General features: G+C 38.5%; 1 protein-coding gene across 4 annotated transcripts in view; it reads right to left on the reverse strand.

Moving 5' to 3' along the window:
• Positions 1–23,886, reverse strand: part of FANCD2 (FA complementation group D2) — a 71,982-nt gene that overhangs the window by 27,094 nt on the left and 21,002 nt on the right. For 3 of the 4 annotated variants that reach the window (XM_036923474.2, XM_036923473.2, XM_057506740.1), the window contains exons 15-29: positions 15,993–16,136; positions 14,388–14,522; positions 13,246–13,377; positions 11,602–11,712; positions 7,964–8,073; positions 7,033–7,093; positions 6,268–6,387; positions 5,752–5,825; positions 5,271–5,417; positions 4,670–4,770; positions 4,150–4,265; positions 3,032–3,140; positions 2,173–2,286; positions 1,800–1,912; positions 789–932 (exon numbers count right to left, since the gene is read on the reverse strand). In XM_036923474.2, coding sequence (XP_036779369.2) covers positions 789–932; positions 1,800–1,912; positions 2,173–2,286; positions 3,032–3,140; positions 4,150–4,265; positions 4,670–4,770; positions 5,271–5,417; positions 5,752–5,825; positions 6,268–6,387; positions 7,033–7,093; positions 7,964–8,073; positions 11,602–11,712; positions 13,246–13,377; positions 14,388–14,522; positions 15,993–16,136 — 1,731 coding nt within the window. The remainder of the gene's footprint in view (positions 1–788; positions 933–1,799; positions 1,913–2,172; positions 2,287–3,031; positions 3,141–4,149; positions 4,266–4,669; positions 4,771–5,270; positions 5,418–5,751; positions 5,826–6,267; positions 6,388–7,032; positions 7,094–7,963; positions 8,074–11,601; positions 11,713–13,245; positions 13,378–14,387; positions 14,523–15,992; positions 16,137–23,886) is intronic. The other variant, XM_057506731.1, reaches the window with a different exon arrangement.

Here is a 23,886-nt window from a genome sequence, read left to right on the forward strand (position 1 = left end):
CTCAATGGACATTTACAGAGAATCTCCAAGTACAAGCTGAATATAGAAAGATTGGGGGAAAATAAGATACACTCTCTGTTCTGAAGGTGCTTACAATCTTGTAAAAATCTATAGTAAAAAACCCATGCTATTTCCCAATTTATTTTTTTTTAACCTAGAGAAACTGTATTTTTTTAAATATGGTAAAATCCTATATCAAGAGTTAACTTTTCTGTGACAATATCCTCTATGTCTAACTTCATTATAAACACCATTCTCTATCTACCCAGTTTCACTGGTACTTCGTTTAGACCATCAATATAGCACATACTGCTAGTTATGTCTACTTCCTTCTATTAGATTATGAGCTATTTGAAGGCAAGCATCATGCTGTAAACACTACTGAACTAATGTCTAGATTAATGGCAAACATAAAAAAGGCCTGGATAAGCATCTGACAGATACTGAAGAAACATCATGAAAAAATGAAAACAGCACTGACCTTTATAAGCCGTAAACCAGAACAGTGCTGCTATACAAAAGTAATCTAAATAGCCTATTATTAGTAACCTAAGAAGAATCACATCACTAGCATACCCTTTATAATGTAGGACACACTATGAAAAACTCAGACTTATAAATATCATATACAGATAAGGAGTATGATTATTCATCATTACTTTTATATATAAAGGCTTTGGAAGCCAGAGTCCAACTTCTCTCCAAGCCATGGTATTGTTTTTCAAGTAAGAATAAAGCTGAGGAACTTTCTGAAAATTTAGCTCCAGGATATCAACTCTATCACTTACTTCAGTGTGCATTTCAGTATCCAAGATGAACTTGGTCACAAGCCCACAGTGTAAAACAGAGAAGACCTCAATATCCAGTTCTCGGAAAAAAGCGCGGTAATTCCGTAGTGACACTGAAGTGTTTTCTTCTTTCCCTTTGAACTCCTGAGGAGAAAGTTGTAGTAACCAGTAGAATCAATAAGGCTTCCATACTAATCCAATTCTTAATGACTATTTCAAAGTGCAATTATGCATTCATTTTACACAAAAAATTACATTTTCAGCACATCACCACCTTCCTTTCACCAAAGTCCCTAAATATTCCTGAAACAGAGCACCTGAATTTAATATTGGGAAAATAATATTGGGTCACACATTGAGACCCTCAGTTGGTTTCTACTTAGGGATGAATTATTAGACAAATCAACATATTATGGGGTGGTACAGAAAAATATGAGCCTAGGGACAGAAGGAACTGGCTTCAAAGCCTTGCTTAAGCACTTATTAACTGTGTGACCTTGGACAAGTCACCTACCCTCTCTGGGTCTTGGTTTCCTCATCTATTAAATGTGGATAATAATATTAACTTCAGGTTAATATTAATTAGAGGAGGATTAAAAGTTACACATAATAAATACTCAATAAACAGTAGCTAAAACAACAGAAATAATGGGAATCTGTGTGGTTCAATTTCATAAACACATGAAACCTACTCTGTGAATAGCACAGTTATAGGAACTACTATTTATTAAGTACCAGAAACTGTACTAAGCTTTTCATGTTATCTCTATTCATTGAGAAATCTATAATCTGGGGTCAGAAGGGAAAAGGCTAAAACAAGTATATCTGTAACTATATTCTAAGACAGAATTTGATTATCACTCCAAGAGAGAATTCAAATTACTGCTGGGGTGTGAAAAAAGGGAGTGAAACATTCAAGAAAATGATTATAAAATGCAGAGAACAGTGCGGGCCCTCTGTTCATCCCACTGGGGTGACACACACCTTCATGGACGCCCATCATTCCAGTACCTTTTCCGGCTGGCTTCTATCAGACGGCGTAGGGTTGCACTCTGAACTACCCTCCTTTGAAAGTGTATCAGGGGAGGATGTTTTGCTGCCATCTGCTTTCCGTTTCCTTCCTCCTTATATTTCAAAAGGAGAAAAGTGACTCAAGTAATCATAATCATGTTTGCTAAACATCACTGCCTTCAGGAAACAACTTGATGAAGACTAACTAGAGGTAGAGGAGGTAATTTTATAAGCCTAAATTATAGTTCATTTTATAACACTGCCAAATTATATAATCTTTTCAATTACTGATGCCTTGAGGCACATGAACTCCAAAGTTACTTCAATGTGGCCCATATGGAGACATAGAATAAAAAGAAAAGAACATACTCACCACCTGTACTTCCTTGTTTCTTGATTTTTGCTGAAACAGCAGTACTGGCAGGAGGGGTTACATCTAAAGTATCCAAGTCAAAGTTTGCAAGAGGAGGAACATAGTCTGGGGTGACTGAAACAGAAAGACAGAGGCTCAATGTATACCAACCATACACCACTACAGATTCAGAATACAATCGCCCAACTGGCTAAAAACTAGTCTCCAGAATTACCAACCACAGCTGAGTGCCTACAATCGTATTACAGTCTTCTGACATTGTTTCAGCATAGCAAAATGGCCAGAGATAGCTTAGTATCATATTAATTGTGATCAATTAACATGCAACCATTCATCATGATACAGAATATCCAAGCAGATAAGCGCTAAAAATTGACTTATATTTAAATTCTTCAGTTATTAACAGTATTTGGTCACCCAGAAATCTGTTTTATACACAATTATTTAGATGAAGGTCTGAGGGAAGCTCCATGTTTACCCCAGAGAATCAACCTAGCATTGTAAGAGAATAAGTTTACTTAATGATCAGAAGGAATTGAGCGGCCTTTTAGGTCTACTCCTGGTTCATAACTATGTTCAGGAAAGCAAAAGGCACTGGAAGTTCAACCTCCAAAGAAGCTAAGCAACTTTACAAAAGCTCAACCAATGCTTTGAATTTATTTTCTGAAGCAGTTAAGATCTCCTAGCAGTAACAAGGGAAGCAAAACTGATGTACTCATTAAAAAAAATTTATTGAGCACACATTTTCTCGTCCCAGGTGAGTAGGGGACAGCTACCATTGTGCCTGGCTTAAAAGCAAAGTTCTTTATCTCCTCCCTGCTGTCCGAGCAAGGTTACCAGTATGGGATACTTCCCTTACCTGCCAAATACCTTTCCAGGATTCTTTGTAGCTCTACAATGTGCTTTAACCGGGTGAGCACCTTCCCCTTCATCTCAGGTGATGTTTGCTGGCAGAAGGCATTTATAACCTACAGAAGGACAAATTATATTCTCATACTTTGAACTGTTCTGGTTTTAACCTTGTTTGCATTATTCATCCAGAGTTAAAAAATGCCATTCAGTGGCAGGATCTGTGAGTTTAGTCTATAATATTAGAGTGTTCTCAGCAAGGTGCGGTAGAGAAAAAAAGCCCTGGGCCTATACAGGGGGTCAGATTTTTAATCCTAGTTCTACTTATTACTGACTAAGTAACATGGTGGAATAACACAGTGGCTAGAAAGCATACTCTTTGGTGAAACAAGACCTATTCTACTTACGAGGCTTTGTTACCCTGGCCAAGTCATTAACATTTCTGAACTTTTGTTTCTTCAACTGCAAAATGTGAATACAGTTGTGGTATGGATTAAAGAGGGTAAATAAAGAAATTAGCCTAGCATTTGGCACAGTATAAGTGCTTGACAAATGATTTTGAACTCTGTACTTGCAAATCTACATGTGTAAAACAAGGAAAATAATACCTGTCCTGCCTCTATCATAATATAATTTTGAGGATAAGATGAGATAATTTAAGTGAACAGATCATCTCAGAATAATATGCATGAGAAAGGCAATGATATATAGATGTAAGATGTTACATCATTTTCATATTTCATTATTGTGCATTTCATTAGCACAAATATATTCTACAGGAAGGAGAAAACTGTCATTCACTTGATGTTACTGCATTAAAACATTAAGTGCATACCTACAACACAAGAATAAGCAGTATTTTCACAGCAGAGTAGGTGAAGGTATTCCAGAATAATACAAAAAGAAAGCTTAGGAAAAAAATCATGGGCAACATGAAACAAGTCCTAAGTATTTTGATTTGGCTACATCAGAAGGTACATATAACTGGGAAGGGTATGATATAACAGCTAGAAAAGCACACAGGGGTGAGGTATGGTGGAGACTTTAGGGAGGCTCACGGGAACCAAGGAAATAGTTTCCTCTTGAGAGAAGCTACGAACAATAGGTGAAACTAGTAACTCTGCTTACCTCTCGGAACCAGTTGAGAGTAAGAAATATGAGTGAACATATGAATGAAAGCTCTTTATCAGACATGGACTCCAGCCTCTCTTCAGGTTCCAGATCAGTGAGGAATACAGGACAATCTGAAAAACAACATTTCTATAACTGCCTTTAGAACCTGGATACTGCCCCTAGAGCAAGCTCTCCTAAGTACTTTCCCCTTTAACTCATATTTGAAGGTCAAGCTTTGATTAGCCTCAAAAATACATCCATATTATGCAGCCATCAACAAATATAATTAAGAAGTCTTTGCAACAATTATAGAGGCAAGGACCAGAGACAAACATGGAACTATGATAACAATTATTTGTTAACATGACAGGAATTTGTATGTATGATTTTATCTTTGAAATTCCATTATTACTGCAATGCTACTTGATGAAGTTAGAAAATTCCTTCCCACACACATTGTGTAAGGTATGACCCTTCCCTAAGTTTACCAAAGGAAGGTACAAGGAAGAAAGAATTTGGCAATTTCATTTTATACCTAATAAACCATCAATCTCCTCCAAGTTTCCATTATGTTGTTTCTCCACACAAAGTCTCAGTAATCGGAAATAAGGAGCCAGGCACAATGGAGACACCAATCTGAGGAGGAAAAATCCATTTCTAGACCGCCACACTTTATAGGTATAATAGTCCATGTTTATAGGGAGCCTAACCTTATAATTAAGGAGTTTTGCCCACAGTAAATGTCTACTTTTAAGAATATATGGCAAAGAACTTAATGGATGCTCAGTAGGGAAACAATGAACTGAACTGGAAGAAGGCAGAGGGAAGTGGAGTGAATGCCCATGTGTGAGAAGAAGCGGAGGTAAGCTGGAAGGAGGGAATAGACAGATACGCTCCTTGGAGGGAGAAAGGAAAAGAGACTCACAGAATATGTTGGCTGTCATGAGGCAATGCAAATCCCAGCCCCAGGGTCCAAGAAAAACAAGGAATCTGTCCCATCCTCATTAGCCCCTCCAAATACCACCTGGCTCGGGGAAAAACCCTTTTCAGTCACATTTCCCGCCGAGTACAATAACTATGGAGTTCCCTGTGAACACTCACAACACCAAGTTTCAGAAAAGAAAAAATGTACTGACTTCTGGTCTGATGTCTGTGAAGTCATTCTACCCCCATCTTTTGCAAAGTCCTGAGAGAACAACAGTGGTAGGAGGTTGATGGCGATCCCGTCATGACTACTGTATTCCTCCAGTCCGTACAGCGCTTTCACAGGAAATGGATAGTCACTGTAGAGAGAACCCAGAATCTGATGCCCCAACTCAAGGGTGTGTGTAACTATAATGGAAACCACTAGACCAAATAAATCTCTCCTATTAAGAGGAGAAATGAGAAGCAGAAAGAACTGTTTCTGTTCTTTTTCTCATGCTAAAAAAGTGGGGAACCTTTTTAGCAATTCTGGGGTCAGAGGTGCTGGGATATCGGGGTTGAGGGGGAAGAAGCTGTAGGAATGGACTAGACTTGGCTGAGGTCAAGGGCATTCTGATGTCTGTACCAGCTATTGTCATAACTGACATGATTTCTTCACCAGTACAATCAAGGCAGTGGGTAAACAGTGCTTACCCTTCTGGAACAACACAGACATCCACCACAAAGGCATCTTGGAAATCATTAAAAGTGGTCCGCCCAACCCATTCCTTCAGGAAGCAAACAAAAAAGGATGTGTAGTCCAGGATGTACTTGCTGTAGAGCCCTAGACAAACTATTAACTTTTCTACGCCTTAGTTTCCTCATTTCTAAAGAGGAAATAACAATAATACGTATCTTATTCAGAAGTGGAAAAGACAGTGTGTGGAAAGTGCTTAACACAGTGCCAGTGCGTGGCATAGAAGAGAAGGTGGCTATCAATACCATCAACATTATCATCATCCTCATCACTTTTTTTACTGTTATTAAGTGAAGGAGGCCTGAGGAGAGGCATGGGGCAAGGTGAGTCAGAATAGCCTTCTCAACTAGAATATGGGAGAACACAAAGGATGATTTCTCTATTTTGCACTGCAACACAGAGAAGGGCTTGAAGATTGTGTAGTAAAGCAGCCTTCATGCTTTACTGATTTAAGAAAAGATACTTGGCCTTACCAGGGCTTTTGGAACCAGCTTTTCTCCCTGGATCAGGTTGGCAAATTCATCATAATAAAGTGCAGAGGCCCGAGGAGACCGCTCACTGAAGGAATGAACCAGCTGCAGCAAGGAGGTCACCTGCAGCAGACAAAGAAAAACAATGGTTCGGCCACTGGCTGCCAATGCTCCCTGAACACCACTCATCCCATCCAGTAGTAAGTTTTCCCTTTTGTTTCTCTGGGAAAGATGTTACCTCTCACCTGAGGTTTTCCTGAGCTTCCTGACCAGCCCATCCCTTCCTAATCTCATATTGTTTCCAATCCATCAGACACATGCAACCCAGATTAATTTTTTTAAAAAGCAAAGCTTGGATTATGCCATTTCTATGCCAAGAAACCCTTAAGGACTACCTCAGCTGAAAAATTAAATCAAAATGTCTTGATTCACATTCAAGGCCCTCTGTTTCTATCTTTCTGCCCAACTTTATTTCCAACTCTCCAATTATATACTTGCTTAACCCTATGCTCCAGTCAACATGCTATTCCTTAAATGTGGCCTACCTTTCTTGTTCTCTAGGAATTTACAATTTAATTAAGGAGATTATTCAGAAACAGAAATAAATGCAATCCAGCCAGTAGATTCTAAGTGCTGTAAGAGTGCTACAAATCCAAAAGCTACAAGTTCAGGAAAACATATTTTCAAAGAAGCAGCACTCTCTCTGGTAAACTGTGACAAGAAGCAATCCCTCAGTTACTCATAAACATATCCATTACAAGAACTCACCTGTGTATACTGCTCATTGCTCAGGTCTGCTCTCCCTTGAGTAAAACTGGAAGGTCTATTTCTAAAAACAAGGAATTTTACCTTCACATTCGAATATTTTGTAACAGCTGGCAATAAGTTTAAGTATCCTGCCTTCCCTGGGATGGGTGTAGAAATTAAAAGTGCATGAAAGCACAAAGTATTCATTTATGCCATACAAAATGTGGATGAGAGCTAACAATAGCTATCTTAGATTTTTTTTTAAGGAAACACTAATTGTCATCACAAGAGCAAGCACTGGGCACTGTTCTAAGCATTTAACGCTCTTAAGCAGTATGTCTCCAGAGAATAATTCTTAACCAGGACACTATGCAGACACTACATATTACTAAAGCTGATTCTAAGGATGTCTCCTGAGGTCCCAGGAATTCTCAACAAATCATTTCTAAAGAGCACGAAAATCATTTCAAATTCATTTTACAATGGCAATAACTTATTAAGCCCCAACTCTGATGCTTCTTTAGAAGCTACAATTGTGGCATCAAAGTGCGAGAGGGGAAAAAATCCACAGGAAAACAGGAATAATGCAGCAATGTAGAAACCATGGTGTGTCTAGTGCCTAGGACAGGAGAAGACAAAGAAAAATGCACCCCAGGAGGGTCAGGATTACCCTTTTGTGGAAACATTTCTAGAATTTTATTTCTTGGCAATCCCTAGTATTGAAAACCATCAGACTGCAATGACTATGATCACAATTCTGTAAAAACTCTATGTGCTATTATATAAAGCAAAGATTAGACGGGAACATGGAAATGTAACAACAAACATTTGCTCATTTCTATTTTATTGTCTACTGTTATAATGACGTTTACACAGTGTAACACTTTATTTTGTAAGGCAGCACCTTGATTAATTGACCTTGAACCACAGAAGTCAAAATATCTATACATACCTTCCTGATGACATGCTGCCAGCCATGGTGACAGCCCCAATAATACCAATGAGTTTATACTTGAATACGGTGCTACAGAGCTGCTTTCGTATCACCAAGTACATGTCATCCTACATGGAAACAATGACAGAGAAAGATATAGGTGCTGGAATAGTACAGGAAAAGAGCCAATGGCTATCAGGGCCAAAAAACCTTGAATAGCAACAGGTCTATCATTTACCAACTGTGTGGCCTTTGGCAAGTCATTTCATCTCTCTGAGTTTTAATTTTTTCATGTATAAAGTGGGAATGGTTTTGTAAGGATCAAAGAAAATTACAAAAATGTCCTAGAACAGGGCCCAGCACATGGTAGACAATCAATAAATCAATAACAGCTATTATTATTCTTGTGACAGTTGCTTGATAAAGATAGACAAATTATTAATAATGTTCTTGACTGCTCAGCTAAAGTAATAAAATAGAACAAAATACTTAGGAATAAATTTAACGAAGGAAGGAAAAGATTTGTACATTAAAAACTACAAAACATTGTGAGAGAAATTAAAGACAACCTAAATAAATGGTTATCTCATGTTCATAGATTGGAAGACTTAATATTATTAAGATAATGTACCTCTCAACATGATACGCCCATTCAAGGTAATCTTTATTAAAATCCCAACAGTATTTTTTGCAGAAATCAATCCATTCTAAGATCCATATGGAATTTCAAGGGACCCTGAGTAACCAAAACAATCTTGAAAAATAGATTTGGAGGGCAAACACTTCCCAATTTCAAAATTACTACAACGCTACAGGAATCAGAACAGTGGTGATAGAAGCATAAGGATACACATACTGAATAATGGAGAGAATAAAGTTCAGAAATAAACCCTCCCACATATGGTCAAATGATTTTCCACAAAGGTACCAAGACCATTCAATGGGGAAAGGACAGTCTTTTCAACAAAGGATGCTGAAAAAAACTGGATACCCATGTGGAAAAAACCCTTCCTTTGCCTTACACTATATAAAAAAATTAACTCAAGGTGAATCAATGATCTAACTTTAAGAGCTAAAACTATAAAACTCTTAGAAGAACACATAGGAAAATCTCCATGACTTTGGATTTGGCAAATGTTTTTCTTAAGTATGACACCGAAAGTACAGGTAACAAAAGAAAAAAATAGATAAATTGGACTTCATCAAAACTGCATCAAAGGACACTATCAAGAGTGAAATGACAACCAACAGAATGAGAGAAAATATTTGCAAATCATGTATCTAATAAGGGACTAATATTCAGAATATATAAAGAACTTTCATATGTCAACAACAAAAAAACATTTAAAAAATAAATGAAGGACCTGAATAGACATTTTGCCAAAGATTTACAAATGATCATTAATCGCATTAGGGAAATGCAAAACAAAACCACAATGAGATATCACATCACACCCATTAGAATGGTTGTAAGTAAAAAATGGTAAGTAAGTGTTGGTAAGGATATAGAAAAATTAGAACCCCCATTTATTTGTGGAAAGTGTAAAATAGTGCAGCTGCTATGGAAAAACAATTGGGTGGTTCCTCAAAATGTTAAATATAGATAGAATCAACATATGACCCAGCAATTCCAATCCTATGTATATACACCTAAAAGGATTAAAAATAAGGGCTCAGACAATTTTATACCCATGTTCAGAGCAATATTATTTATAACAGCCGAAAGGTAAAAAAATCATTACCAGTGTCTATCAATGGAAGAATGGATAAACTAAATGTGGTATGTACATAAATGGAATATTCTTCAGCAATAAAAAGGATTGAAGTTAGATACATCCTTCAAGATGCATGAACCTTAAACACATTATGCTAAGAGAAACAACCCAGACACAAAGGACAAATATTGTACAATATAAATGAGGCATGTAGAATAGGCAAATTCAGACATAGAAAGTGGATTAAAGGTTACCAGGGGCTGAGGGAAGTGAAATGGAGAGTTATTACTTAATGGATACAGTTTCTTTTTGGGAAGATAAAAAAGTTCAGCATATAGATAGTGGTGATGGTTGCACAACATTGTGAATGTACTTAATGACATTGAATTGTACATTTAAAAAATGATTAAAACAGTAAAATTTATGTTACATATATTTTACCACAATTAAAAAATGACATAGCTCTATATTACTGACATGAAGCAATCTCCAAAATTCACTGTTAAATGAAAAAAAGCAAGATGCAGAAAGAACAAGGGGTAAGATGTGGAGTATAGGTAAATACAAATTTGTGAATGCTCAGAACATCTCAGGAAGCTATAAACTAGTCGCAGTGATTGCTGTTAGAAACTAGATGCCTAGAGGACTGAAAGGGAGGGAGACTTATTTTCACTACGTTCCCATACCTTTTGAATTTTCTACCAGGTGTGTATATTACCTAGTTAATTTTTTTTTTAGTTTAAAAAGGGTGCTGGTTCACCATGTAAAAACTTGTTCGTTATGCTTCAGAAGATTGGAGACTGTTGAGAATTAGGCACGGGGTTGATTAATGATTGTGCATTGAGTCCCCTATACAGAATTTTATTGTTGTTAACAACCATATGATCAATAAATATGAGAGATGCCTTCTCAAAAAAAAAAAAAAAAAACTGACAATTTCCAAACAGTAATAATGAGAAACCCAAATTTGAAATAAAAATTAAATGCATAATAGCATTTAAATAATAAAACTCATAGAAGTAAATTTTTAAAAAAATAAAAAATAAATAAAAAGGGTGCTGTTTCAGCAGACTCAGACTCCAAGCAAGGACCAGTGGTTACCAAAGGGAAGGAGTTGGGAAGGCTCGGTGGAGAGGAAGGGAGAAGGGGATTAAAGAGCATTATCATTAGCACTCACAATATAGGTAGGTCATGGGGAAGGCAGTACAGCAGGGAGAAGACAAGTAGTGACTATACAATCTTACTACACTGATAGATAGTGACTGCAATGTGGGGGGGACTTGATAATATGGGTGAATGTTGAAAACACAATGTTGCTCACGTAAAACATTCAGAAGATCATATATCAATGATACCTTTAAAAAAAGAATCTATCTTCCAAAAATAAATAATAAATAAACCACCAAAACTAAAATAAACTAAAATAAACAAATAAATAAGGCACTGGTTGTTCAAAGCTACAGCCTAGTATGGACTACTGCCACAGGGTGGCACTAAAGATACAAAAGAGACATGAATTATGATTCCAGCCTAATCTCTTCTTTTATTTTAGACACTATGCCTGGCTTTTTCAGGGAACGCTATCCACAAATGAAAGCAAGCCTGGATGAAGTTCTCATTAGATGCAGATATTCCTTAGGAAACAAAGGAATTCTGTGTCCCCACAGCACTCAATAAAGAACCTGAATGGCTTTTCTTACCAAGTTTCATAGTTAGCCGATTACAGACCCATTTGCACCCTAAAAGACTAAGCAATCTGATCTGATATACCTATCATCTCAATGTGTGGCACACAGCAGGCACTTAATGTTTGTGGTAAGAAAAGAATGAATGAATGCTAGGTTTACTGCTATTTCTACAACTACACAGACTGGAGTGATTTCGTTCAGCAAATCTCAACGGAATTAGTGTAAAAGATTCGTTCCCAACACACTCCGTTACCTGGATGTGATTGCTGCCTTCATGTTGTTTGCTAAATGCCAGTGTGCTGAGAATGTAGAAGAGTTTGCGTATTTGCTGAGGGGACATATTATCCAGATAATCCAAAATGCCCTGTGAGAAAAATAAAATGCCAACCAGGGGATTAGCAACTTGCATTTTTTTCCTTTAGGTAAAAAAATTAAAATCCTTTTAAGAGGCATACACATAGATAGCCATGCATCTGTTCTACAAAAGCAAGTTCTCTACATCTGTGCTCAGAGCCCAAAGGGTGGATACTCAGCTCAGTCATCTAAAATACCTATTTCTCCCTACTCTATTTACTCCACCCTTTTCTTTGAGAAAACAATATTTTGCCAAACATTATGTCTCTGACTTTATTCTTTATCACATCATCTCTTCCCAACTTCTACTCCACAAATTAGTTATTCATTCTCTGCATATGTGTAAGGATCAAAGAAGCAAGTCACACACTACTTACTGGCCTTTGGCAAACCCTTAGCTTGCTCACCCCTAACATGGCCTGCAGTTAACTTTCAAAGCCCAGACTTGATTATGTCAACATCCAGTTAAAAATCTGTGAAAGCTCCCTACTGTCTACAAAATAAAGTTGAAACTCTTGCACATGTGTGGGTAAAATTGTAATATTTCCAGAATATCTCGCCTGGCTTTAGTACATACGCATATCAACAAGTGCTCAAGGGTGGAGAGAAGTATGGCTTTAGTGCATTTGCATCATTCCTCAGGGGTGGAGAGATGTTCATCTCCATTATCAGTGGGTAATTAATTACCTGGGCAATGGAGGGCTTATCTATACCTGAGAGGTGAGGGAGAGGGCTGGTTTTGCTGTTGCTGAAACAGGAGAGAGAAGACTCCAGACTGTAGTTTGTAAGAAATAAATGGATTTTAAACTTTATTTCTATCTTTGACTGGTTTCAGTTTTTAGAGGTATTTTGCCCTGGGATTTCCTTTCCCCAGACTTACATGGTATTCAAGACTCTTCATAATCTGGCCCTGTCCTATGTCTTCCCAGCCTTATCTCCCACCACCCCTCACCGTGCATCTTGCTTGCCAACCATGCTAGTCTCCCTGTCATCCCTCAAGCATACCATGGACTTGGGTGACAATATGCTTCTGTTCTGTCCTCTGCCTACATGCACTTTCCTTACTTTCTCTCAAAGCATTTCCATCCTTTAAGAACCATTCAAATACTATCTCCTCTTGAAGATGTCTTTGGTTTCTCAGCCAGATTAATTATTCCTCATCTGGTATATCTATAGCACTCTACCTCTGTTAGAGAATTTATATTGTTGTATTTAAAATAACTTGCTACCGTGTCTTACTTTCTGTCATCAAAGGCAAGAACTGACTTTTATGTCCACTGCACCCAGAATACAGCCTGGCAGACAGTTTTAAAGAAGTATTTGCTGAATGAATGAATACCTATATTCATTCAATTCATTCAAATAACTGAATTTTTTTTTTTTATTATTTGCCAATTACCTCACCTCCTTCCAACCCCTTCCTGCTAATTATAGCGCTTAGTATCTAGAGTACAAAATGAATTGTAGCTATCAGATACCAGATTCTCTCTCAGAGATATGCAGTAAAGAAAAATGATTCGATGTATATAGGTAGAGGGAATACCTTCACAAATACAGCATTCAGCCTCATAGCAGATAGGTTTAGAACCACCAACTCTAGGAGGATATCCAATGCAGTATCAACTTCAACTTCACTGCCGCCGCAAACGTGGCACACTAGGGCACCAACCACTTCCTATACAGAGAATAGTCAAGATGACAGAGTGAAACAATAGTATGGCCACCTTAAAGGGGTTCAGGCCTGAGGCCATTCCAATCTCAACTTGGTTAAAATCCCAACCCAAAGGATCTCAGCATCTAATTCTATTATCTAGTTTTAATTAATTTTGGATTCAGGAGGCTTAGGGTTATTACAATCTAACTACATTACAATCCAGTCTTGGCTATTATCTTCTGAGCAAATACGGGTCATGATACTGTCTCTAAGACATAAAGATGGTTTCAAAAAATGTTTTAGATACCATTTTCCTTTTCCTTTATACTGCTTCATACTTAGTCATATAGTTCTCTTAATTGCAATAGCTAGTTCATGCCAGATTAATCTACTGCTTTGCTTTAAATTTTTTAAATTTTGTCTTCACTTTTGAAAGTTCCATTCACATATATTTTAACTGTTAATAATAGGTATAGCATACAGAACCACCACAAACATGACACTTTGTTTCTTTGTCCTCATAGTTACATTCCACAAGTACATCCTCCCTCCTCTGGATATCTGCTGTTAAAAATTTGTGCCTCCTGTTCACGGAAACAGGGTTAGGCCCTCAGGCATTTCTCCTTTATTTGTTAATCACAATACATTTTTCTTAACAGCAACTCCAGGATCAACTGGCAGTTGACTATTTGCATTTAAATTTTAAAACTGCCATTCCTATACTGTGCAAACTGCCTGATAGCCTCAGCCCTTTAAGCCAAGGTTTATATGTAGACTAGATCTGTACCTTCATTTTTAACTCAGAATTTTAGAGCTCGAAACTCAAGAGTCAGATCCTCCAGTTCAGTCTCTTCACTTTACTGAGACTAGAAACAGAACTGAGTTTTTCTACAACTCCCAGTTTAGATTTTCCTCCTCCAATGCCTTCCAACCAATAAGAAATAAACATCAGATCACATGCAAGTCACTTGGAATTGCATGTCGTTCCTATTCCCTGTTCTCTCTTTTCCAAAATAAGTATGCCAACATACCTGCTTGCAGTAAGTGTCAAAAACGTTAAATGAGTACTTGTACAGGAGACTGCCAAACCAACTTATACTCTGGTCTAGGGAGTGCAAAAAACTCTGAGCCAACAACAGAATGTATGGACAAACATCCTTAAGAACCTTGAGGGGGGAAGAGGAAAGAAAAAAGAAGCTGTGGGAGAAATTTTGTTATTACAGCAGCAAGAGTTGCTAACCCGAAATGTCAGAGTTCTCACCAACTCTCACTTTAACTTAAGGAACCTTAACCTTTGTTTTACTCAGAATAATCTGTTAAAATTATGAGTTTTCTCTCAGGATCAATGGGATTCAACATATGGATAAGAACTGACCTTGAAACTCAAAGAAGTTAAATTATAAGCCTAATAGCACTGTTACTGTCTGCCCAATTGAGACTAGACTCCAGGTCTTCTAAATGCCAATTTCCTCAATCATCTGCCTCCCTGGCGATATATTGGGCCTTCTCTGCCTTGGTTATGATTTGAAATCAGTCTGTAAGATTCAATGCTAATTAAACCGATGTGTTTTAAAGAAGATGAAGAGGAGAACTAATCACGCCCTACCAAAAAGGCAGTAAATGGACATTAAATAACCAGTTATTAAGCCCAGTTTCTTTACTGATTTCAGCACAATAAAAAATCTTAACTTAGGCACTGAACTGGATATAACACTTCACTGGGGAAAATGCAATAAAGAATTACACATGGCTTCTGTCCTTTGGAAAATTATAGACCAAAACATATATCAATGTCAGGAGTAAACACAGAAAGAACTGTAAGATAAAATAACACAAATATTAAATCCATTCCTAAAGTTTTAAGATCCAGCTACACATTCTCATTAATTTCAAGGCCAAGCCTCAAACCACTGGGTTTTCTAAGACAGTATACACTGCAAATATCCTAATATTCACCTCAAAAACAAGATTCCTAGCTTACATAATTCCAACTCAAATGGTTTATATTTCAATAGGAATGATGACCCAAGGGTCACAATGCTTAATGGCTAAATAGTGATGGTTTAATAGATGCAAAATTATGTCTCTACTAGCATTCCTGCAATGTTTTTCAAAAACTACTTAGAATGTGATACAGAAGGCAAGTCTGTCAAAGCTGCAGATCACACAGAGCAAGAGAATTGAAATTACTAATGCAAAATTAAAATTTGAAACTCTCAGTGGGCTTGAACAATGGGTTGAAACTAACAGTGAAATTTTATATGGGAGCTGCAAACCTTCTATTTTAGGTTAAAAATCAAGTTACATAAGTATGTACTTGGAAGACTTGAATTAAAACATCTCCTATAAAAAAAGAATTTGGGGTTTAACTATAGTTAAGTTCAATATAAACCAATTTTGTGACCTTTTTACTACAAAGATGAGAATCGCTCTTAGGTTGGTTTTATTAACATGATAAGGTCTCCATCAAGAGAAGTAATAATCGTACTATGTGTTGAAATATACTGAGCTCCCTGTCTAAGATCAACACCTAGAAATGTTGGTGCAGTTGAGATTCTGCAGGGTCCTGGGCAGGAAACGTTAAAATAACAGCTCCACAACTTTCAGACTAATGTGTCTGATTCTCTGACACTTACCAACTGATGAATTAAGAATGTGCTCTGTAGAAGATCATCTTCAAAGCAGCGTGATCGAACCTTATTTCTTAGCACTCTCTCAGCATACTTCTTCATCTGAGTGTTGGTGCTATAGATGATAAGGAGCATCACCACGTCAAAAATCTATTCTTGGAAAGATTAAAGATGGTGACGTGAGAGGTAAGAGAGAGGCCTCCTCCCAAAACTACATATAATATGAAAATATAATAAATACAACTAATCCTGAAAGAGCAATAGGAAAGAAGACTGCGCCAGACTGCACACACCTGGAAAAAAGAACAGACCTCATAGACAGGGTAACATACGAAAGCCGTGATCTGGTGGGACCCAAGTTGTTCCCCGACCCCAACTCACCAGTGGGAAGAAGAGAAATGAAGTAGGGATGGAGTAGAGGCCTGGGACTGCTGAACACCTAGCCCTGGAGATCTGCTCTGGGAGCACAAACCTACATTACATGGTACTCTGGTGATTAGTGGGGTTGGAAAGCTGAGACAGGCGAAATACCTGGAGAGACTGAGATCCAAGCTGCCTGTGGAAAACAGGGATCTATACCCAGCTGCTCAGAGACAAAAGAAAGGCGGGCACTCGGAGACACTTCCTAAGACCGAGAGGGCGGCTAAAGGGGCAACGATTGAATGGAGCTTACTGCTCAGGAGAAAGGACAGGTAGACAAAATTGTCCAGGCTCACTTTGCCCAGGACGCTGGGAACTATCATAATCTTCAGACGCTCCAGCCCCCTGGCTGGTTATGCAGAGCCAAGGCCCCACACTGTGATACGCAGCCTGCTGCACCTTCCTCCCAGCCACCCCACACCTGGCTTACAAACCAATAGTCCCTGCCCTGGCGTCAGGCCAGCCAGAGGGAAGCACTGCCTATGGCAACTAAAACCGCAAAACATAGAGGCTTACACCTGTGTATTAAACCCACTGGTTCTGGCAGTGGAGACAGGCACAGCAGCCGGGAAGCAGGAAACAGCTATTTCCTCCCCCCAGGCACCAGCACCACTCCCATGCTCTCCTGCTCTTTTGAGATGCCTGACATAACTCCAGGAGCCGAAGAGGTCCAGAGAGTAGAGCTTCTGGGCACTAGAGAGTGCCACATACAAATATGAAACATCAAAGGAACCTGGTTCAAACCAAAATCCCACAAACATCAGAAAAAGGTTCAAGTGAAACTGAACTCATCAATCTTCCTGAAAAAGATTTCAAAATAAAAATCAAACATGCGGGGGCCTTACGATTAGCATGTATAATGTGGGGGGGGGCACAGGGAGGGCTGTGCAACATAGAGAAGACAAGTAGTGATTTTACAGCATCTTACTATGCTGATGGACAGTGACTAATGGGGTATGCAGGGGGGACTTGGTGAAGGGGGTAGTCTAGTAAACATAATGTTCCTCATGTAATTACAGATTAATGATACCAAAATAAAAAAAAATCAAACATGGCCATTGAGGTACAGACAAATATTCAGGAACTCAGGAATGAATTCAGTACAGAGATCCAATCATTACAGAATACAGTGTAGGGATTTAAAAGAAGACTCAATAAGGTGGAAGAGACAATAAATGAAATAGAAATTGGAGAAGAGAAATACAAAGAAGCTGAGGCACAGAGAGAAAAAAAGGATCTGTAGGAATTAAAGAATATTGAGAGAACTGAGTGACCAATCCAAAAGGAACAATATTCGCATTATAGGGGTACCAGAAGAAGAAGAGAGAGAAAAAGGGATAGAAAGTGTTATTTGAGGAGGCAATTACAGAAAACTACCCCCATATGGGGAAGGAGACAGTCTCTCAGGCCATGGAGGTGCACAGATCTCACAACACAAGGGACCAAGGAAGGCAACACCAAGACATACAATAATGAAAATGGCAAAGATCAAGGATAAGGACAAAGCATTAAAAGCAGCCAGAGAGAGAAATAAGATCACATACAAAGGAAAGCCCATCAGGCTAATATCAGATGCTGTTAAGGTTTCTCAGCAGAAACCTTACAGGCCAGAAGGGAGTGGCATGATGCATTTAATGCAATGAAGCAGAAAGGCCTAGAACCAAGATTACTTTATCCGGCAAGATTATCATTTAAATTTGAAGGAGAGATTAAACAATTTCCAGATAAGCAAAAGCTGAGAGAATTTACCTCCCACAAACCATCTCTACAGTCTATTTTGGAGGGACTGCTATAGATGGAAGTGTTCCTAAGGTTTAATAGCTGTCACCAGAGGAAATAAAATCACAGTAAAGAAAGTAGAACAGCTAATTACTAAGCAAATGCAAAATTAAATTAACTATCCCCAAATTCAATCAAGGGATAGACAAAGAATCCAGAATATGATACCTAATACATAAAGAATGGAGGAGGAAGAAAAAGGAGGAGAAAAAGAAAACCTTTAGATTGTGTTTGTAACAGCATACTAAGTGAGTTAAGTCAGACTCGTAGATAGTAAGGAACTTAACCATGAACCATTGGTAACCATGAATCTAAAGCCTGCAATGGCATTAAGTACATACCTATCAATAATAACCCTAAATGTAAATAGTCTGAATGCACCAATCAAAAGACACAGTCACTGAAGGGATAAAAAAAAAGACCCATCTATATGCTGCCTACAAGAGACTCACTTCAAACCCAAAACATACACAGACTGAAAGTGAAGGGATGGAAAAAGATATTTCATGCAACTAACAGGGAGAAAGAAGCAGGAGTTGCAGTAATTGGATCAGACAAAATAGACTTCAAAACAAAGAAAGTAACAAGAGACAAAGAAGCACATTCCATAATGATAAAGGGGGCCAATCCAACAAGAGGATATGACGATTATAAATATCTATGTACCCAAGGAGAGGAGGGGCTCAAGATGGCGGCTTGAGTAGGGTGGCAGAAATCTCCTCCCAAACACATATATATTTTTGAAAATACAACAAAGACAACTACGCCTAACAGAGAGACCAGAAGATACAGTACAACAGCCAGGTTACATCTACATATGCGAGAATTCAGCATCTCACAAAGGGTGCAAGATACAAAGCTGTGACCCAGCGGGACCTGAGAACTCCACCCACCCCAGCTCACTGGCGGGAGGAAAACAGTCAGAGTGGGGAGGGAGTGGAAGCACAGGACTGCTAAATAACCAGCCCTAGTAATCTGCACTGGGAGGACAGACACACATTGCATGGTGTACTGGATATTAGAAAAATGGAATGGTAGGGTCCGAGATGGAGACCGTGAGCAAGTTTCCACAGCCAGCTCCCCTGAGACAAAAGAAAAGCGGGGGCTTTTAAAACTCTCAAAGGGACAAGGGCTCAACAGCTGAACAAAATCATCCAACCACACTGAGCCCAGCAGCCTGGGAATCTTGAGGAACTTCGGGCTCCCTAACCCCTGGGGGGCAAAGCAGCCCGGAAGCCCCTCATGGTGATAAGCAACATACCATTCATTCCCCCGGGCCAGTGCTGTAAGTAGACCAGCGGACCTGCAACAGCTGGAGAGCAGCCGGAGAGTGGCCCCACCCACAGCAACCACACACAGTCTCCTCCCAGCATTAAGCTAACCGGGACAGGAAGCGGAAGCTGGAGCAAGGTCCAGAAGGGACGAAGTGGCCCCTTTCTGGCAGGAGAACACACCCAGTGTATGTGGTAACTCGTTCAGTGAGCTAGGCTGGCCTGAGGGTGTCCCCGTCCATGGCAGCTCAGGAGATTATCCCAGGGAATGCCTTCCGGTGTGCGGGTAACCAGCCCAGGCAGCGGAAGCCGAAGCAAGGTCCAGAAGGCACGAAGTGGCGCCATTCTCACAGTAGAACACACCCAGTGCGGCTGTGATCCCCGCAGTGCTCTAGGCTAGCCCGAGGGCCGCTCCACACACAGCAGCTCAGGAGATTATCCCAGAGGCTACACCCAGTGTGCGGGTAGACAGCACAGAGAGCGGAAAAGGGCAAGGCAACCAACAAGCAGAAAGGGAGTCTGTACTCCCAGCTGACAAATGTACCAGCTGCCTGAGACCACTTCTGTCACCATGAAAGGCAGAAGAATCTGGTCCAGTCAAAAATCACTTAGACAATCCCAGAGACGGCCTGGTGACATAGATACAACCAATCTTCCCTAAAAAGAATTCAAAATAAAAGTCATAACCACGCTGATGGAGCTGTAGAGAAACATGCAAGATCTAAGGGATGAAGTCCAGAGGGAGACAACAAAAAATGAAACAATCAATAGAACATCTTAAGAGCAGACTGGAAAGGTGCAAGAGACTATTAATAGAAACCAGAGAACAAGAATACAGAGAAGCTGAGGCAGAGAGAGATAAAAGGAGCTCTAGGAATGAAAGAATATTAAGAGAACTGTGTGACCAATCCAAATGGAACAATATTCACATTATAGGGGTACCAGAAGAAGAAGAGAGAGAAAAGGGATCAGAAGTGTCTTTGAAGAAATAATTGGTGAAAACTTGCACAAACTGGGGAAGGAAATAGTCTCTCAGACAATGGAAGCCCACAGATCTCTCAACACAAGGGACCCAAGGAGGACAACACCAACACATATAATAATAAAAATGGCAAAGATTAAAGACAAGGACAGAGTATTAAAGGCAGCAAGAGAGAAAAAAAATATTACCTACAAAGAAAAACCCATCAGGCTATCATCAGACTTCTCAACAGAAACTTTACAAGCCAGAAGAGAATGGAATGATTTATTTAATGCAATGAAGAAGGGCCTGAAACCAAGACTACTGTATCCAGCACGATTAATATTTAAATGTGGAGGGATTAAACAATTTCCAGACAAGCAAAAGTTGTCTTTTTACCTCCTACAAAACACCTCTACAGGGTATTTTAAAGGGACTGCTCAAGATGGAAGCACTCCTAAGGCTAAATAAATGTCACCAGAGAAAATAAAATCACAGCAAAGAAAGCAGACCAACCAAATACCAACTAAAGGCAAAAAACAAAATCAGCTATCCACAACAGCAGTCAAAGGAAACACAAAAGAGTACAGAATAAAACACCTAACTTATAAAGAATGGAGGAGGAAGAGTAAGGGAAATAAAGAATCATCAGACAGTGTTTATACTAGCTTAATAAGAGAGTTAAGTTAGATGGTTACATAGTAAAGAAGCTACCCTTGCACCTTTGGTAACCATGAATCCAAAGACTGTAATGGCAATAAGTACATATCTATCGATAATCACCCTAAATGTAAATGGTCTGAATGCACCAACCAAAAGACATAGAGTCACTGAATGGATAAAAAAACAAGACCCATCTATATGCTGCTTAAAAGAGACTCACTTCAAACCCAAAACATACACAGACTAAAAGTGACAGGATGGAAAAAGATATTTCATGCAAACAATAGGGAGAATAAAGCAGGTGTTGCAGTACTTGTATCACACAAAATAGACTTCAAAACAAAGAAAGTCACAAGAGATAAAGAAGCACATTACATAATGATAAAGGGGCCAGTCCAACAAGAGGATATAACCATTATAAATATATGTGCACCCAATACAGGAGCACCAACACATGTGAAACAAATACTAACAGAATTAAAGGAGGAAATAGAATGCAATGCATTTATTTTAGGAGACTTCAACACACTACTCACTCCAAAAGACAGATCAACCAGACAGAAAATAAGTAAGGACACAGAGGCACTGAACAACACACTAGAACAGATGGACCTAACAGACATCTACAGAACACAACACCCAAAAGCAGCAGGATACACATTCTTCTCAGGAGCACATGGAACATTTTCCAGAACAGATCACATACAAGGCAACAAAAAGAACCTCAGTAAATTCAAAAAGATTGAAATCCTAGCAACCAACTTCTCAGATCACAAAGGTATAAAATTAGAAATAAATTGTACAAAGAAAGCAAAAAGGCTCACAAACAGAAGGAAGCTTAACAACATGCTCCTGAATAATCAATGGGTCAATGATCAAATTAAAATAGAGATCAAGCAATATTTGGAGACAAATGACAACAACAGCACAAAGCCCCAACTTCTGTGGGATGCAGTGAAGGCAGTTCTAAGAGGAAAGTATATAGCAGTCCAGGCATATTTAAAGAAGAACAATCCCAAATGAATAGTCTAAAGTCATAATTATTGAAACTGGAAAAAGAAGAACAAATGAGGCCCAAAATCAGCAGAAGGAGGAACATAATAAAGATCAGAGAATAAATAAATAAAATTGAGAAGAATAAAACAATAGAAAAAAATCAATGAAACCAAGAGCTGGTTCTTTGAGAAAATAAACAAAATAGATAAACCCCTAGGTCAGACTTATTAAGAGAAAAAGAGAATCTACACACATAAACAGAATCAGAAATGAGAAAGGAAAAATCACAATGAACCCCACAGAAATACAAAGAATTTTTAAAGAATACTATGAAAATCTATATGCTAACAAGCTGGAAAACCTAGAAGAAATGGACAAATTCCTAGAAAAATACAACCTTCCAAGACTGACCAAGGAAGAAACAGAAAATCTAAACAGACCAATTACCAGCAACAAAACTGAATCAGTAATCAAAAACCTACGCAAGAACAAAATCTCTGGGCCAGATGGATTCACCGCTGAATTTTATCAGACATTTAGAGAAGACATAATACCCATTCTCCTTAAAGTTTTCAAAAAAGTAGAAGAGGGGGGAATACTTCCAAACTCATTCTATGAAGCCAGCATCACTCTAATACCAAAACCAGGCAAAGACCCCACAAAAAAAGAAAATTACAGACCAATATCCCTGATGAACATAGATGCAAAAATACTCAACAAAATATTAGCAAACTGAATTCAAAAATACCTCAAGAGGATCATACACCATGATGAACTGGGATTAATCTGAGGGATTGCAAGGATGGTACAACATTTGAAAATCCGTCAACATTGTCCACCAAATCAACAAAAAAGAACAACAAAAATGACATGATCATCTCTACTGATGCTGAAAAAGCATTTGACAAAATTCAACATCCACTCGTGATAAAAACTCTCAACAAGATGGGTATAGAGGGCAAATATCTCAACATAATAAGGGCCGTATATGACAAACCCACAGCCAACATCATACTTAACAGAGAGAAGCTGAAAGCCTTTCCTTAAAGATCGGGAACAAGACAAGGATGCCCACACTCTCCACTTTTATTCAACATAGTCCTGGAGGCCGTCGCCACAGCAATCAGACAACACAAAGAAATAAAGGGCATTCAGATTGGTAAGGAAGGAGTTAAACTGTCACTGTTTGCAGATGGCATGATATTTTACATAAAAAACCCTAAAGACTCCACTCCAAAACTACTAGAACTAATATCTGAATTCAGCCAAGTTGCAGGATACAAAATTAATACACAGAAATCTGTTGCTTTCCTATATACTAACAATGAACTAGCAGAAAGAGAAATCAGGAAAAGAATTCCACTCACAATTACATCAAAAAGAATAAAATACCTAGGAATAGACCTAAGTAAGGAAGTGAAAGACCTATACCCTGAAAACTACAAGACACTCTAAAGAGAAATTAAAGAGGAGAGCAATAAATGGAAACTCATCCCATGCTCTTGGGTAGGAAGAATTAATATTGTCAAAATGGCCATCCTGCCTACAGCAATCTACAGATTCAATGCAATCCCTATTAAACTACCAACAGCATTCTTCAACAAACTGGAACAAATATTTCTAAAATTCATATGGAACCACAAAAGATCCCAAATAGTCAAAGCAATCCTGAAAAGGAAGAATAAAGCAGGGGGGATCTCACTTCCAAACTTCAAGCTCTACAAAAAAGCCACAGTAATCAAGACAATTTGGTAGAAGCACAAGAACAGACCCACAAACCAGTGGAACAGAATAGAGATTCCCAATATTA

Source organism: Manis pentadactyla, chromosome 1, assembly GCF_030020395.1.
Source record: "Manis pentadactyla isolate mManPen7 chromosome 1, mManPen7.hap1, whole genome shotgun sequence".
Classification (NCBI taxonomy): Eukaryota; Metazoa; Chordata; class Mammalia; order Pholidota; family Manidae; genus Manis; species Manis pentadactyla.